Source organism: Oncorhynchus nerka, linkage group LG2 (genome assembly GCF_034236695.1).
Source record: "Oncorhynchus nerka isolate Pitt River linkage group LG2, Oner_Uvic_2.0, whole genome shotgun sequence".
Lineage (NCBI taxonomy): Eukaryota > Metazoa > Chordata > Actinopteri > Salmoniformes > Salmonidae > Oncorhynchus > Oncorhynchus nerka.
This window is the reverse complement of record NC_088397.1, coordinates 59,809,524-59,825,145: the sequence shown is the minus strand read 5'-3', so window position 1 is coordinate 59,825,145 and position 15,622 is coordinate 59,809,524. Positions and strand designations below refer to the sequence as shown.

The 15,622-nt window shown below is 44.9% G+C and overlaps 1 protein-coding gene across 1 annotated transcript in view; it reads left to right on the top strand.

The window, feature by feature from the left end:
* Window positions 1-449: 449 nt before the first annotated feature.
* LOC115138903 (rho guanine nucleotide exchange factor 10-like protein) overlaps window positions 450-15,622 on the top strand; it is a 154,630-nt gene continuing 139,457 nt past the window's right edge. Inside the window, 4 exon segments of the mRNA XM_065000670.1 lie at window positions 450-744; window positions 1,559-1,586; window positions 9,286-9,396; window positions 13,638-13,702. Coding sequence (XP_064856742.1) covers window positions 450-744; window positions 1,559-1,586; window positions 9,286-9,396; window positions 13,638-13,702 — 499 coding nt within the window.

Below are 15,622 nucleotides of genomic sequence, written 5' to 3'. Positions count from 1 at the left end.
AGTTGGCAGGGTTCTTTACTTCAATATTATTGTGTTTTGATGTATTTATACTACATTTTATGACTTTTTCTGGTGGATGTTTTCTGAGGCTCCTTTTTCATCAGTCTTTGCTTATTCCTAATTTTTATGATGGAAAATATGCCTTAATGTCTAAACAATCTAGACTTGGCACTCAATTTGACATGCTCCTATGAACTTCACATGTTGGTGCTCATGGGTCCTTTTAGATGGAAATGACTAGTAATTACAGAGGTTGGTTAGTACACTTTATTAGTACTTACAACTATTATACCCTTTGTTGTTTGTGCATTTACACATTTGACATTGTATATAAAAAAACTCAAATCAGTTTCTAAATTGTAGCTAATTTTGTGAAGGAATATTATTTATGTTTTTTCTTCTTCAACATTTTCACTCTCCCTTTGTCTCTGTTCTCTGTTCTAGAGCTTATGTCCTCTGTGATGCCTCAGCCACAACAGAGGGAGGAAGGGGAGGAGGAAGATGAAGAGCAAGGGTTTGTCGACAGTGCTGATGAAGAGAAAGAGCCAGCGGATTGTAAAGACCCTGTCTCAGACTCTGTAAAAGCCAGTCAAAAATCAAACCAGTCATTTAAGGAGGCTACAAACCCACCACAGGACAACACACTAACACCCACTGCACACTCACAACAGCACCTCAATGCAATGCCCCCTGCTGGTCAGGAGGACGCTCCCTCCCAGGGACAATACTCCACAGCCTCTCCAGGTGAAGTGTTCTTTCTATTACATCACATTGTGAGTGACTCTTCTCCAATGGTCTCATAAGGTGCTGTCAGTTCATGAAGTGATTTCATAATAGCTTCTGACAAACAGGCATAAAGAGAGCCAGGTTAAACCTTGTTGTAATTGGATAAAGAGCAGTGTTTGTTTGTTATCAGTATAATATTGACTACCTGACTCAGTCATGCTGCCAAAAAAGCTCTGTTAATTACACTCCCAGCTAAAGCGGAAGATTTTAATCTACGGAAACTTCTGCTGGACAAAATGGAGTGACTAGTGCTTAATTAAACGGCTTCTCACAAAGCCTACATGTAGTACAGTAATCCTCTAAGTGGGTTGTGGAGCGTTCCTCTGCCCCGCTGGGGAATTCTGGGGTTGATGATGCTCTACAGTGAAAGCCTGTTACATAACTAGCGGCTGGTGGAGGAGTCGGTATCAAGCTGGGACTCAGCCCTGCAGGCAAATGAGAGGGTTTACATTGTCTCTATATAAATTAGATAATAGTTTGTGCAGGGATATCTTTCATAAAAGCTGCTGTACACACAGTGCCTATATACAGCTAATATTAAGATTCTGATGGGCTTTTCATCAGCAATTGTCTTTGAGACACAGGAATGACCTTCCTATTCATAAAACAAGGTACATTTAGATAAAACATTTGGAATTCATCTAAGTAGGTTTCAATATGAGCAAAACTAACTGTTCTTCCCATATGGTACACATTGCACAAGTTACAGTAAAAAGTGACATTACGTTAGCATTTCTTTAACATTATTTTCTTGGCTCTAATGTCCCCACAGATGTTCCAGTTAGCGACCCACGCAGGCGGTAAGAGACTCCCTGCTTTTTATATGCTATCACAGTATGTGGGAATCGGTATTACATCCTTAGTGACCGTGTGGTTTGGTCTCGGAAGAGGAAACATCTGTCTTCATTAGGTTATCAATATACAGTAGTTGCAAAACACAAAATCAGATACAACTCTATTTTCATAGAGAAAGTGTGTGTCAAAGTTGAAAGGTTGGACTTAAAAGAAGGAATTCAAAGGAGACAGCCCATCTGTGACTGAATCAGTAGCCTAAACAAGTAGTCTATAGTCTGCAGGTTATAGCAGTTGTAACGATGTGCGCTGAGAGTCGGGAAGCAAGATCAGGGAGAGAGTGTTTTAATAAAATAAACAGAACATAATGCAAAACAAGAACCTCGAACAAAGCACAGACATGAAACAGAAACAATAACGCCTGGGGAAGGAACCAAAGGGAGAGACATATATAGGGAAGGTAATCAGGGAAGTGATGGAGTCCAGGTGAGTCTGACGACGCTCAGGTGCACGTAAAGATGGTGACAGGTTGCGCGCCATAACGAGCAGCCTGGTGACCTAAACGCTGGAGAGGGAGCACATGTCACAGCAGTTTGCAGTATAAAAGTTATATATGAGTTAGGGGCTTCATTAGAATGTACAATAGAAACATGTTGTCCACCAGTGTATCACCCTCTTCATTTGTGATACCCTACCTTGGCGGGGTCCACTGGTCCTGGTTAGGTAACAGCATGATGGTGTGCTAGGAAGTGTGTTGGGAAACCTGTGCTGATAGGAGAGCCAGGGCTGGACATTCCTGTGTGCTTTCCTGTGATAAGAAAGCAGGGGGTATCTGAGTGACTGTGATAAAGTATGTCTGTGTCTGTGTTTGAATAGGGTTGGATTGTGAGAGAAGGAACTGTTAAGTCTCTGCAGTTTCTCTTCGGGAGGATTTCTGCTGAGTACACTGTTCCACTGTGGGTCAACATTCTCCCTTTCCTAGTGGAGATATCAATAGATTTTCCCGCCATCAAGGTGTAAGATGTGTGTCAGAGCATTTGCACTGTGTGTCTGTTTCAGCTAAGATTCAGATATACAGTGGGGCAAAAAAGTATTTAGTCAGCCACCAATTGTGCAAATTCTCCCACTTGTAATTTTCATCATAGGTACACTTCAACTATGACAGAAAAAAAATCACATTACATTGGAGGATTTTTAATGAATTTATTTGCAAATTATGGTGGAAAATAAGAATTTGGTCACCTACAAACAAGCAAGATTTCTGGCTCTCACAGACCTGTAACTTCTTCTTTAAGAGGCTCCTCTGTCCTCCACTCGTTACCTGTATTAGTGGCACCTGTTTGAACTTGTTATCAGTATAAAAGACACCTGTCCACAACCTCAAACAGTCACACTCCAAACTCCACTATGGCCAAGACCAAAGAGCTGTCAAAGGACACCAGAAACAAAATTGTAGACTTGTACCAACCTGGGAAGACTGAATCTGCAATAGGTACGCAGCTTGGTTTGAAGAAATCAACTGTGGGAGCAATTATTAGGAAATGGAAGACATACAAGACCACTTATAATCTCCCTCGATCTGGGGCTCCACTCAAGATCTCACCCCGTGGGGTCAAAATGATCACAAGAACGGTGAGCAAAAATCCCAGAACCACATGGGGGGACCTAGTGAATGACCTGCAGAGAGCTGGGACCAAAGTAACAAAGCCTACCATCAGCAAGGGCATTGAAGATGAAACGTGGCTGGGTCTTTCAGCATGACAGTGATCCCAAACACACCGCCCGGGCAACGAAGGAGTGGCTTCGTAAGAAGCATTTCAAGGTCCTGGAGTGGCCTAGCCAGTTTTGGAGGGAGTTGAAAGTCCGTGTTGCCCAGCAACAGCCCCAAAACACCACTGCTCTAGAGGAGATCTGCTTGGAGGAATGGGCCAAAATACCAGCAACAGTGTGTGAAAACCTTGTGAACGTTTGACCTCTGTCATTGCTAACAAAGGGTATATAAGTATTGAGATAAACTTTTGTTATTGACCAAATACTTATTTTCCACCATAATTTGCAAATAAATTCATTAAAAATCCTACAATGTGATTTTCTGGATTTCTTTCTCATTTTGTCTGTCATAGTTGAAGTGTACCCTTGATGAAAATTACAGGCCTCTCTCATCTTTTTAAGTGGGAGAACTTGCACAATTGGTGGCTGACTAAATACTTTTTTGCCCCACTGTATTTCAAATGGAATCAAATAAAAATGTATTCATTACACTCGTCGAAAACAACAGGTGTAAATGTTACAGTGAAATGCTTACTTACAAGCCCTTAACCAACTATGCAGTTTAAAAAAATACCCCAAAAAAGAATAAGAAATAAAAGTAACAAATAATTAAAGAGCAGCAGTAAACTAACAATAGCTAAGCTATATACAGGGGTACCGGTGCAGAGTCAATGTGCGGGGGCACCGGTTAGTAGAGGTCATTGAGATAATATGTACATGTAGGTTGAGTTATTAAAGTGACTATGCATAGATAATAACAGAGAATAGCAGCAGTGTAAAAGGGGGCAATGCAACTAGTTTGTGTAGCCATTTGATTAGATGTTCAGGAGTCTTATGGGTTGGGGGTAGAAGCTGTTTAGAAGCCTTTTGGACCTAGACTTTGTACTCTGGTACCGCTTGCCGTGCGGTAGCAGAGAGAACAGTCGTCTATGACTAGGGTGGCTGGAGTTTTTGACCATTTTTAGAGCCTTCCTCTGACACCGCCTGGTAAAGAGGTCCTGGATGGCAGGAAGCTTGGCCCCGCTGTAGTGCCTTTCCGTCAGAGGCCAAGCAGTTGCCATACCAGTCAGTGATGCAACAAGTCAGGATGCTCTCGATGGTGCAGAATCTTTTGAGAATCTGAGGACCCATGCCAAATCTTTTCAGTCTCCTGAAGGGGAATAGGTTTTGTTGTGTCCTCTTCCCGACTGTCTTGGTGTGCTTGGACCATGTTAGTTTGTTGGTGATGTGGACACCAAGGAACTTGAAGTTCTCAACCTGCTCCACCACAGCCCCATTGAGAGAATGGGGGCGTGCTCGGTGCTCCTTTTCCTGTAGTCCACAATCATCTCCTTTGTGTTGATCACATTGAGGGAGAGGTGTTTGTCCTGGCACCACACGGCCAGGTCTCTGACTTCCTCCCTATAGGCTGTCTTGTCGTTGTCAGTGATCAGGCCTACCATTGTTGTGTCATCGGCAAACTTAATGATGGTGTTGGAGTCATGCCTGGCCGTGCAGTCATGAGTGAACAGGGAGTACAGGAGGGGACTGAGCATGCAGCCTTGAGGGGCCCCCATGTTGAGGATCAGTGTGGTGGATGTGTTGTTACCTACCCTTACCACCTGGTGGTGTCCCGTCTGTAAGTCCATGATCCAGTTGCAAAAGGAGGTGTTAAGTCCCAGGGTCCTTAGCTTAGTGATGAGCTTTGAGGGCCCTCTGGTGTTGAATGCTTAGCTGTAGTCAATGAATAGCATTTTCACATAGGTGTTCCTTTTGTCCAGGTGGGAAAGGATAGTGTGAAGTGCAGTAGAGATTGCATCATCTGTGGATCTGTTTGGGCGGTATGCAAATTGGAGTGGGTCTAGGGTTTATGGGGTAATGGTGTTGATGTGAGCTATGACCAGCCTTTGAAAGCACTTCATGGCTACAGACGTGAGCGCTACGGGCCAGTAGTCATTTAGGCAGGTTACCTTAGTGTTCTTGGGCACAGGGACTATGGTGGTCTGCTTCAAACATGTTAGTATTACAGACTCAGACAGGGAGAGGTTGAAAATGTCAGTGAAGACACTTGCAAGTTGGTCATTTAGCTCGTCTGGTAGGCTTGTGTCACTGGGCAGCTCTCAGCTGTTTTTCCTTTTGTAGTCTGTAATAGTTTGCAAGCCCTGCCACATCCGACGAGCGTCGGAGCCGGTGTAGTGCGATTCGATCTTTGTCCTGTATTGATGCTTTTCCTGTTTGATGGTTAGTCGGAGGGCATAGCGGGATTTCTTAAAGCTTCCGAGTTAGAGTCTCGCTCCTTGAATGCGGCAGCTCTACCCTTTAGCTCAGTGAGGATGTTTCCTGTAATCCATGGTTTCTGGTTGGGGTATATACATACGGTCACTGTGGGGGACGACGTCATCGATGCACTTATTGATGAAGTCAGTGACTGATGTTGGGTACTCCTCAATGCCATCGGAAGAATCCCAGAACATATTCCAGTATGTGCTAGCAAAACAGTCCTGTAGCTTAGCATATGCTTATTCTGACCGAGTCACTGGTACTTCCTGCTTTAATTCTAGCTTGTAAGCAGAAATCAGGAGGATAGAATTGTGGTCAGATTTGCCAAATGGAGGGCAAGCTTTTTACGCGACTCTGTGTGTAAAGTGGGTCTAGAGTTTTTTTCCGTCTGGTTGCACATTTAACAAATTTGGTAAAACTTGCATCACAAAGAATACTTTGTGATAGAAACATTGTTGTAGAACATGCATAAAATGTCTACCTATCTACTTAGCCTCAACCCAGGAAAGCAGTGGTATTGTGTGTGTCTAGGTATGTGTGATTCTAGGACCTTGAACAGATACCTTTCATTAAGTGAGACCCTTAAGATGAAAAGTCCAAGACAAAGGTCACCATGACAACTTGACACCTGACATTTATATGGCTCTGCCTTATGTTCATTTGAGCTCTAAGTTTAAAGGTAAACACATTTAACACCCCAGCGAAGCAACCCCACTTCACAAAACTCCTTTTTCTTTAACAGAGTTCCCCTCTTCCTCTACTGAGTGGTAGATCTGCAAGCTGTTAAAGTAAACAATGTCACAGTAGACATACTGTATGCAGACCTGTGTACAATGCTTTATGACTGATCGGTGCACACAGCAGATGGAAGATGCAGTTGATATAATAGGTGGTGTGTGTTTAGGATAGACTCGATAGAGGGAGGGAATTGATAACAATGAAGCTACAGTACCAGTCAAAGTTTGTACACACCTACTCAATCAAGGGTTTTTCTTCATAGTGAATAATAGTGAAAACAACAACACTATGAAATAACACATGTGGAATCATGTAGTAAAAAAAAAAGTGTTAAACAAATCAAAATATATTTATATGTCAGATTCTTCAAAGTACCCAGCCTTTGCCTTGATGACAGCTTTGCACACTATTGGCATTCTCTCAACCAGCTTCATGAGGTAGACACCTGGAATGCATTTCAATTAACAGGTATGCCTTGTTAAAAGTGAATTTGTAGGGTTGGTATACAGAAGATAGCCCTATTTGGTTAAAGACCAAGTTCTTATTATGGCAAGAACATCTCAAATTAGCAAAGAGAAACAACAGTCCATCATTACTTTAAGACATGAAGGTCAGTCAATGCGGAAAATTTCAAGAACTTTGAATGTTTCTTCAAGTGCAGTCGCAAAAACCATCAAGCGCTATGATGAAACTGGCTCTCATGAGGACCGCCACAGGAAAGTAAGACCCAGATTTACCTCTGCTGCAGAGGATGAGTTCATTAGACTGTTCAGAGGAGACTGTGTGAATCAGGCCTTCATGGTCGGATTGCTGCAAAAGAAACCACTACTAAAGGACACCAAAAAAAGAAGAGACTTGCTTGGGCCAAATAACATGAACAGTGGACATTAGACCAGTGGAAATCTGTCCTTTGGTCTGATGAGTCCAAATTTTAGATTTTTGGTTCCAACTGCATAGGTGAACAGATTATCTCCACATGTGTAGTTCCCGCCAGGAGGTGTTATGGTGTGTGGGTGCTTTGTTGGTGACAATGTCAGTTATGTATTTAAAATTCAAGGCGCAATTAACCAGCATGGCTTCCACAGCATTCTGCAGCAATACGCCATCCCATGGCTTAGTGGGACTATCATTTGTTTTTCAACAGGACAATGACAATGACCAACACACCTCCAGACTGTGTAAAGGCTATTTGACAAAGAAGAAGAGTGATGGAGTGCTGCATCAGATGACCTGGCCTCGAAAATCACCCAACCTCAACCCAATTGAGATGGTTTGGGATGAGTTGGACCACAGAGTGAAGGAAAAGCAGCCAATAAGTGCTCAGCATATGTGGGAACTCCTTCAAGACTGTTGGAAAAGCATTCCAGGTGAAGCTGGTTGAGGGAATGCCAAGAGTGTGCAAAGCTGTCATCAAGGCAAAGTGTTTGAAGAATCTAAAATCAAAAATATATTTAGATTTTTTAACTCTTTTTTGGTTACTTCATGATTCCATGTGTTATTTCGTAGTTTTGATGTCTTCACTATTATTCTACGATGTAGAAAATAGTAAAAATAAAGAAAAAACATTGAATAGGTGTGTCCAGACTTTTGACTGGTTCTGTATATCTAGCCCATCATCAGCATGGTCAGCACTGTTCCCCAGGGAGACTGGAGGAAAGCCATATAAAGACCGTTCCCTGACAGTACTGTAGCTGGAGGGAGTTGAAACAGATCTCAGACAGTAAAGGCTTTGCATTCAGGCTGCTCAGTGCTCATGCTGTGCTTTGCCTCAGGCTATTCTATTTGCATTGAAAAACGTTCCCTGCCCTGCTCCTCTGTTCTCTCCTACAGGCCTATGACTCACAGGGACTTATATAGACAAGTGAAGGGCGTAGGCCTACAAAGATGAACCATAAAATATATACTCCTCCAACATTGAAATAATATTATTGTTCTCACAAAATGTCTTGTTAAATCCCCCTTTGAAACCATAGTTATGGGAAATGCATGTGAGCTGCTTTCTAACTGATTCTGTCTGGTGTCTTTGCAGAGCCAATGAAAGTGAAGATTTGCAACTTTTATTTGAGAACATTACTAGGGAGGGGATTTTAAGTTTGAACATTACTCAAACAAGCATTAGCTAACACCTTTATCGTTGTCTTGCCAACTGGCCAACAGGCTGCTCGCAAGCTATTTGGCTGCAAAATATTTCCTTCTCAACTTATCTGCGTAGTTATGTAACTACTGTGGTCTGTCAGGCATGTCTGGAACAGGGGAGAGGTACAATATCTTGCTGACTGATTGATTTACTGGCTGTTAGCATAGCCGACAGGGATGGTGGGAGGGATGCATCTAATGAGATTGGTTTCTCCTTCATCCCAGACCTAGCTGTATAATGTGGGAGGACTGCTGTAAATCTGACTGGTAGCTTGAAAACATAAGCAAGTGGTAGTTCTTTACAGAATACCGGCAAGATCAGTATTATTAGGAGTTGTGTCAAAGGCAAAATTACAGGCCAGTTTTTATTTAAAGCTAATCATTATTGTGGTCAGGCTTTAGATATGGCAGGTCATCAAGGGGTTTAGTTTAGGGGCAACTTTCATAGCTCACAGTTAATATAACAAACTGGAGGTAAGGTCACATTATCATATTCATGGTCTCAAATGAGTTCACCTGGACCAGAGGACTCTCAACCCCTCACAACAGCGGTCAGCAGAATCATCACACCACAGTGAATAGGACTGACCAACCTATCAGAATTGAGCTGCACGAGGAACATATGTGCTGTGCCAGGTTTAATGGGAGTGTTAGAATGCTGGGACGGCAGTGCTTGGCCCCCGGCTACTCCACCTCTCCTCCTCCTCCTCCTCATCCACACTGCACTAAATTTGTAATGAGCCACACAGCACCCAGCCTAGAGTGGTCATAACTGCTTTCACTACTCTGTCTGGTATGTTCCAGGGTCTCTGGCCCCGTTGAGCTGGTTGAGCCCAGTGCCGGAACACCCTCCGTGGGAGAGCAGGCCCAGGGAGGTTCTGGTCCTGGAGAGGCGTTACCTGTGGAGAAGCAGACATTTAACATTTTTACATTTAAGTCATTTAGCAGACGCTCTTATCCAGAGCGACTTACAAATTGGTGCTTTCACCTTATGACATCCAGTGGAACAGCCACTTTACAATAGTGCATCTAGGTCTTTTAAGGGGGGGGGGAGAAGGATTACTTTATCCTATCCTAGGTATTCCTTAAAGAGGTGGGGTTTCAGGTGTCTCCGGAAGGTGGTGATTGACTCCGCTGTCCTGGCGTCGTGAGGGAGTTTGTTCCACCATTGGAGGGCCAGAGCAGCGAACAGTTTTGACTGGGCTGAGCGGGAACTGTACTTCCTCAGTGGTAGGGAGGCGAGCAGGCCAGAGGTGGATGAACGCAGTGCCCTTGTTTGGGTGTAGGGCCTGATCAGAGCCTGGAGGTAGTGAGGTGCCGTTCCCCTCACAGCTCCGTAGGCAAGCACCATGGTCTTGTAGCGGATGCGAGCTTCAACTGGAAGCCAGTGGAGAGAGCGGAGGAGCGGGGTGACGTGAGAGAACTTGGGAAGGTTGAACACCAGACGGGCTGCGGCGTTCTGGATGAGTTGTAGGGTTTAATGGCACAGGCAGGGAGCCCAGCCAACAGCGAGTTGCAGTAATCCAGACGGGAGATGACAAGTGCCTGGATTAGGACCTGCGCCGCTTCCTGTGTGAGGCAGGGTCGTACTCTGCGGATGTTGTAGAGCATGAACCTACAGGAACGGGCCACCGCCTTGATGTTATTTGAGAACGACAGGGTGTTGTCCAGGATCACGCCAAGGTTCTTAGCGCTCTGGGACGAGGACACAATGGAGTTGTCAACCGTGATGGCGAGATCATGGAACGGGCAGTCCTTCCCCGGGAGGAAGAGCAGCTCCGTCTTGCCGAGGTTCAGCTTGAGGTGATGATCCGTCATCCACACTGATATGTCTGCCAGACATGCAGAGATGCGATTCGCCACCTGGTCGTCAGAAGGGGGAAAGGAGAAGATTAATTGTGTGTCGTCTGCATAGCAATGATAGGAGAGACCATGTGAGGTTATGACAGAGCCAAGTGACTTGGTGTATAGCGAGAATAGGAGAGGGCCTAGAACAGAGCCCTGGGGGACACCAGTGGTGAGAGCGCGTGGTGAGGAGACGGATTCTCGCCACGCCACCTGGTAGGAGCGACCTGTCAGGTAGGACGCAATCCAAGCGTGGGCCGCGCCGGAGATGCCCAACTCGGAGAGGGTGGAGAGGAGGATCTGATGGTTCACAGTATCGAAGGCAGCCGATAGGTCTAGAAGGATGAGAGCAGAGGAGAGAGAGTTAGCTTTAGCAGTGCGGAGCGCCTCCGTGATACAGAGAAGAGCAGTCTCAGTTGAATGACTAGTCTTGAAACCTGACTGATTTGGATCAAGAAGGTCATTCTGAGAGAGATAGCGGGAGAGCTGGCCAAGGACGGCACGTTCAAGAGTTTTGGAGAGAAAAGAAAGAAGGGATACTGGTCTGTAGTTGTTGACATCGGAGGGATCGAGTGTAGGTTTTTTCAGAAGGGGTGCAACTCTCGCTCTCTTGAAGACGGGAGGGACGTAGCCAGCGGTCAGGGATGAGTTGATGAGCGAGGTGAGGTAAGGGAGAAGGTCACCGGAGATGGTCTGGAGAAGAGAGGAGGGGATAGGGTCAAGCGGGCAGGTTGTTGGGCGGCCGGCCGTCACAAAGCGTGAGATGTCATCTGGAGAGAGAGGGGAGAAAGAGGTTAGAGCACAGGGTAGGGCAGTGTGAGCAGAACCAGCGGTGTCGTTTGACTTAGCAAACGAGGATCGGATGTCGTCGACCTTCTTTTCAAAATGGTTGACGAAGTCATCTGCAGAGAGGGAGGAGGGGGGGAGGGGGAGGAGGATTCAAGAGGGAGGAGAAGGTGGCAAAGAGCTTCCTAGGGTTAGAGGCAGATGCTTGGAATTTAGAGTGGTAGAAAGTGGCTTTAGCAGCAGAGACAGAGGAGGAAAATGTAGAGAGGAGGGAGTGAAAGGATGCCAGGTCTGCAGGGAGGCGAGTTTTCCTCCATTTCCGCTCGGCTGCCCGGAGCCCTGTTCTGTGAGCTCGCAATGAGTCGTCGAGCCACGGAGCGGGAGGGGAGGACCGAGCCGGCCTGGAGGATAGGGGACATAGAGAGTCAAAGGATGCAGAAAGGGAGGAGAGGAGGGTTGAGGAGGCAGAATCAGGAGATAGGTTGGAGAAGGTTTGAGCAGAGGGAAGAGATGATAGGATGGAAGAGGAGAGAGTAGCGGGGAGAGAGAGCGAAGGTTGGGACGGCGCGATACCATCCGAGTAGGGGCAGTGTGGGAAGTGTTGGATGAGAGCGAGAGGGAAAAGGATACAAGGTAGTGGTCGGAGACTTGGAGGAGTTGCAGTGAGGTTAGTGGAAGAACAGCATCTAGTAAAGATGAGGTCGAGCGTATTTCCTGCCTTGTGAGTAGGGGGGGAAGGTGAGAGGGTGAGGTCAAAAGAGGAGAGGAGTGGAAAGAAGGAGGCAGAGAGGAATGAGTCAAAGGTAGACGTGGGGAGGTTAAAGTCGCCCAGAACTGTGAGAGGTGAGCCGTCCTCAGGAAAGGAGCTTATCAAGGCATCAAGCTCATTGATGAACTCTCCGAGGGAACCTGGAGGGCGATAAATGATAAGGATGTTAAGCTTGAAAGGGCTGGTAACTGTGACAGCATGGAATTCAAAGGAGGCGATAGACAGATGGGTAAGGGGAGAAAGAGAGAATGACCACTTGGGAGAGATGAGGATCCCGGTGCCACCACCCCGCTGACCAGAAGCTCTCGGGGTGTGCGAGAGCACGTGGGCGGACGAAGAGAGAGCAGTAGGAGTAGCGGTGTTGTCTGTGGTGATCCATGTTTCCGTCAGAGCCAAGAAGTCGAGGGACTGGAGGGAGACATAGGCTGAGATGAACTCTGCCTTGTTGGCCGCAGATCGGCAGTTCCAGAGGCTACCGGAGACCTGGAACTCCACGTGGGTCGTGCGCGCTGGGACCACCAGATTAGGGTGGCTGCGGCCATGCGGTGTGGAGCGTTTGTATGGTCTGTGCAGAGAGGAGAGAACAGGGATAGACAGACACATAGTTGACAGGCTAGAGAAGAGGCTACGCTAATGCAGAGGAGATTGGAATGACAAGTGGACTACACGTCTCGAATGTTCAGAAAGTTAAGCTTACGTAGCAAGAATCTAATTGACTAAAATGATTAAAATGATAGAGTACTGCTGGGGTAGGCTAGCTGCGTTGTTGACACTACCCTAATCAAGTCGTACCGTTGAGTGTGAAGTTTCTACAATGCTGCTTATCGGGAGCTAGCTGGCTAGCTAGCAGTGTTGGTTACGTTACGTTGCGTAGGAGAACGACAATAGCTGGCTAGCTAACCTAGAAAATCGCTCTAGACTACACAATTATCTTTGAAACAAAGACGGCTATGTAGCTAGCTATGTAGCTAGCTACGATCAAACAAATCACACCGTTGGGACTGTAATGAAATGAAGTGAAAAAGTGATACTACCTGTGGAGCGACGCGGAATGCGACCGGAATGCGAAAGTTCTATTCAGTAGACGTTGGCTGGCTATTGGCTAGCTAGGAGTGTCTCCTACGTTAAGGACGACAAAATAGCTGGCTAGCTAACCTCGGTGAATTAAGATAATCACTCTAAGACTACACACTCTAAACTACACAATTATCTTGGATACGAAGACAGCAAAGACAACTATGTAGCTATCTAATACTACACTAATCAAGTCGTTCGGTTGAGTGTGATAGTTACTACAGTGCTACGGTAGCCGGTGAACGTATGCTAGCTGCTAGGCAGATAGGAGGGCGACGAAATACAATAATATTTCGTCGCCCTCCTACACTCTAAGCTACACCCTCCACACTCTAAGCTACACAATTACTACACAATTATCTTGGATACGAAGACAGCAAAGACAACTATGTAGCTAGCTATGTAGCTAGCTAACACTACACTAATCAAGACGTTCAGTTGAGTGTGATAGTACTACAGTGCTACGGTAGACGGTGAACGTGTTGGACAGATAGGAGACGACGAAATACGATAATTACGCAATTATCTTTGATACAACGACGACTATGTAGCTAGCTAAGAGGAAATTGCTAAGATTAGACAAATCAGACCGTTGTACTATAATGAAATGTAATGAAATGTAATGAAAAAGTTATACAACCTGCAGACCGAAGCGCGGATGCGACCAGACCACTCAGCAGACTGACTGGGAGGACCATCGTGTGGAGATACCCAAGGAGAGCTCAAGTCTGAGGGAACACTCTGAAGGTACACAACAGCATAGTACAGAGATACATGAAACATGATATAGACAGACATGAGCAAGCTCACATCAATTACAGTATAGCCTTCATAACCTTCACCACAAGGCTTGTTGTTGGTAGCATAGCATATTTGTTGACATTGTTTTACAGTAAAAACTGTATTGGCCTGTAATCTTCTGTAACCTTCATGGAGGGCAACAGCTAATACATAGTCTCTCCCTCCTATCATTTGATTTACACATAGACATGAATTAAATTAATTCAGGATGAGAATCAATAGTGGACTATTAGTCTATTTCCACCAAGGGAAATTGCTCTTGGATTTTGACTCAGTCAGCAATGCTGACATTAGGCTTTTTGAAGGTGGTCCACTCAAAGACTGTATGGAGCCTGACTAATCCACACCTTTCTCCATTATTTCACCTTTCTCATTAGTTCTCTTTCACATATGTCCTTTACTGTTTTTGTCAATATTGTTTATAATGATAATTTTGGTGTTTTTTATCATGCATGGACAGTATGTCAAAATCGTAGTGGACCTCAATTTTCTGATTCGCTACTGTGTTATTATTGTGACATAATTGGCATGAGTGGTTGTGTTTTCAATGTCTTAAGTACTGGCGCTTTTATGGGATTAATGAACTATTTCCTGTTAATAGCCAACAACCAATAGCACTATCCCTCTAGGACTAAAAGACTCCTTAACAGCTTCTACCCCCAAGCCATAAGACAGCTGAACAATTAGTAAAATGGCCACCAGACACTCCCCTAAATCTTGGGTCTTAATCCCAAAACGACCCTTATTCTATGATTTTACAAATTTGACTTTGAACACATTCATCAAAGACGAACTGAAGAAAGCAACGTTATCCTGTGCTAAAAAGTTATTCAGCAAACCAAGGTAAAAGCTGCCTGAGTTGTCGCCTTCTGGGATTGCTGGGGGAGCTTGAAGAAACACACCCAGGCTGTTTGAAACATTGAGAGTTCCCAGAGGACTGAGTCACTTACTTTCCAGATCTACAGATAGTCAGGTTGGTGGCCAAGATACAGTTATTCCCTTTTCATTCAGTACACATTCTTCACAGAGAGTGTTGCTCAGTTAGTCACTATTGTAGTAGAATACCACTGTGTCTCTCTCTTGGATTGTGTCCCAGGTTATTTAGATCCTTCAAGCAATGTCGGCTAATCCATGTCAGAATCTACATCTCTCATCAGATTCATTGAATCCAGGGATTGTTTGGGGCTTATAAAGAACCGTTCCAGACAAATCACAATTTAAAAGCGAATCAATAAATCCCCTAAACTAAATTAGACTCAAACACTCTCAAAGCAGTTAATGACTAATTCTGCGGACTGTGGAGATAGATAGGTTCGATCCATTACAAACCAGGTGGATCATGCTGCCACAATTCCACAGCACAATCCCACACTCTTAAAACCTTAAAAGCTTCTTCGGCTGTCCCCATAGGATAACACTTTGAAGAACACTTTTTAGTTGCAGGTAGAACCTTTTTGGTCCATGTATAATCCATTCTACAGACGGTTCTACATGGAATCCAAAAGGGTTCTACCTTGAACTAAATAGAGTTCTCCTGTGGGGACAGCCGAATAACTCTTTTGGAACCCTTTTTTCTAAGAGTGCACACCTAGCACACAGCAACGCACAAGGCCTATCTCCCTTCTAAGTCACTGCTAATAAAATAATAGGTATTTGATGTTTGAGATGAATCAAAACTGATGCAAATACGATTGCATAAATATACATTTACGAAATATATGGTAACAGAAATGATGGCATAATCAAATGCATGTATGGGGGCAAAATGCAGTGTGCAATACTCTTGAAGTTTGGTTGCTTTGCCAGATTACCAGTGCGAGGCCCTCCTCATGGCTCTATGGTTAGGGGTTGTGGATGTGAGTGGTC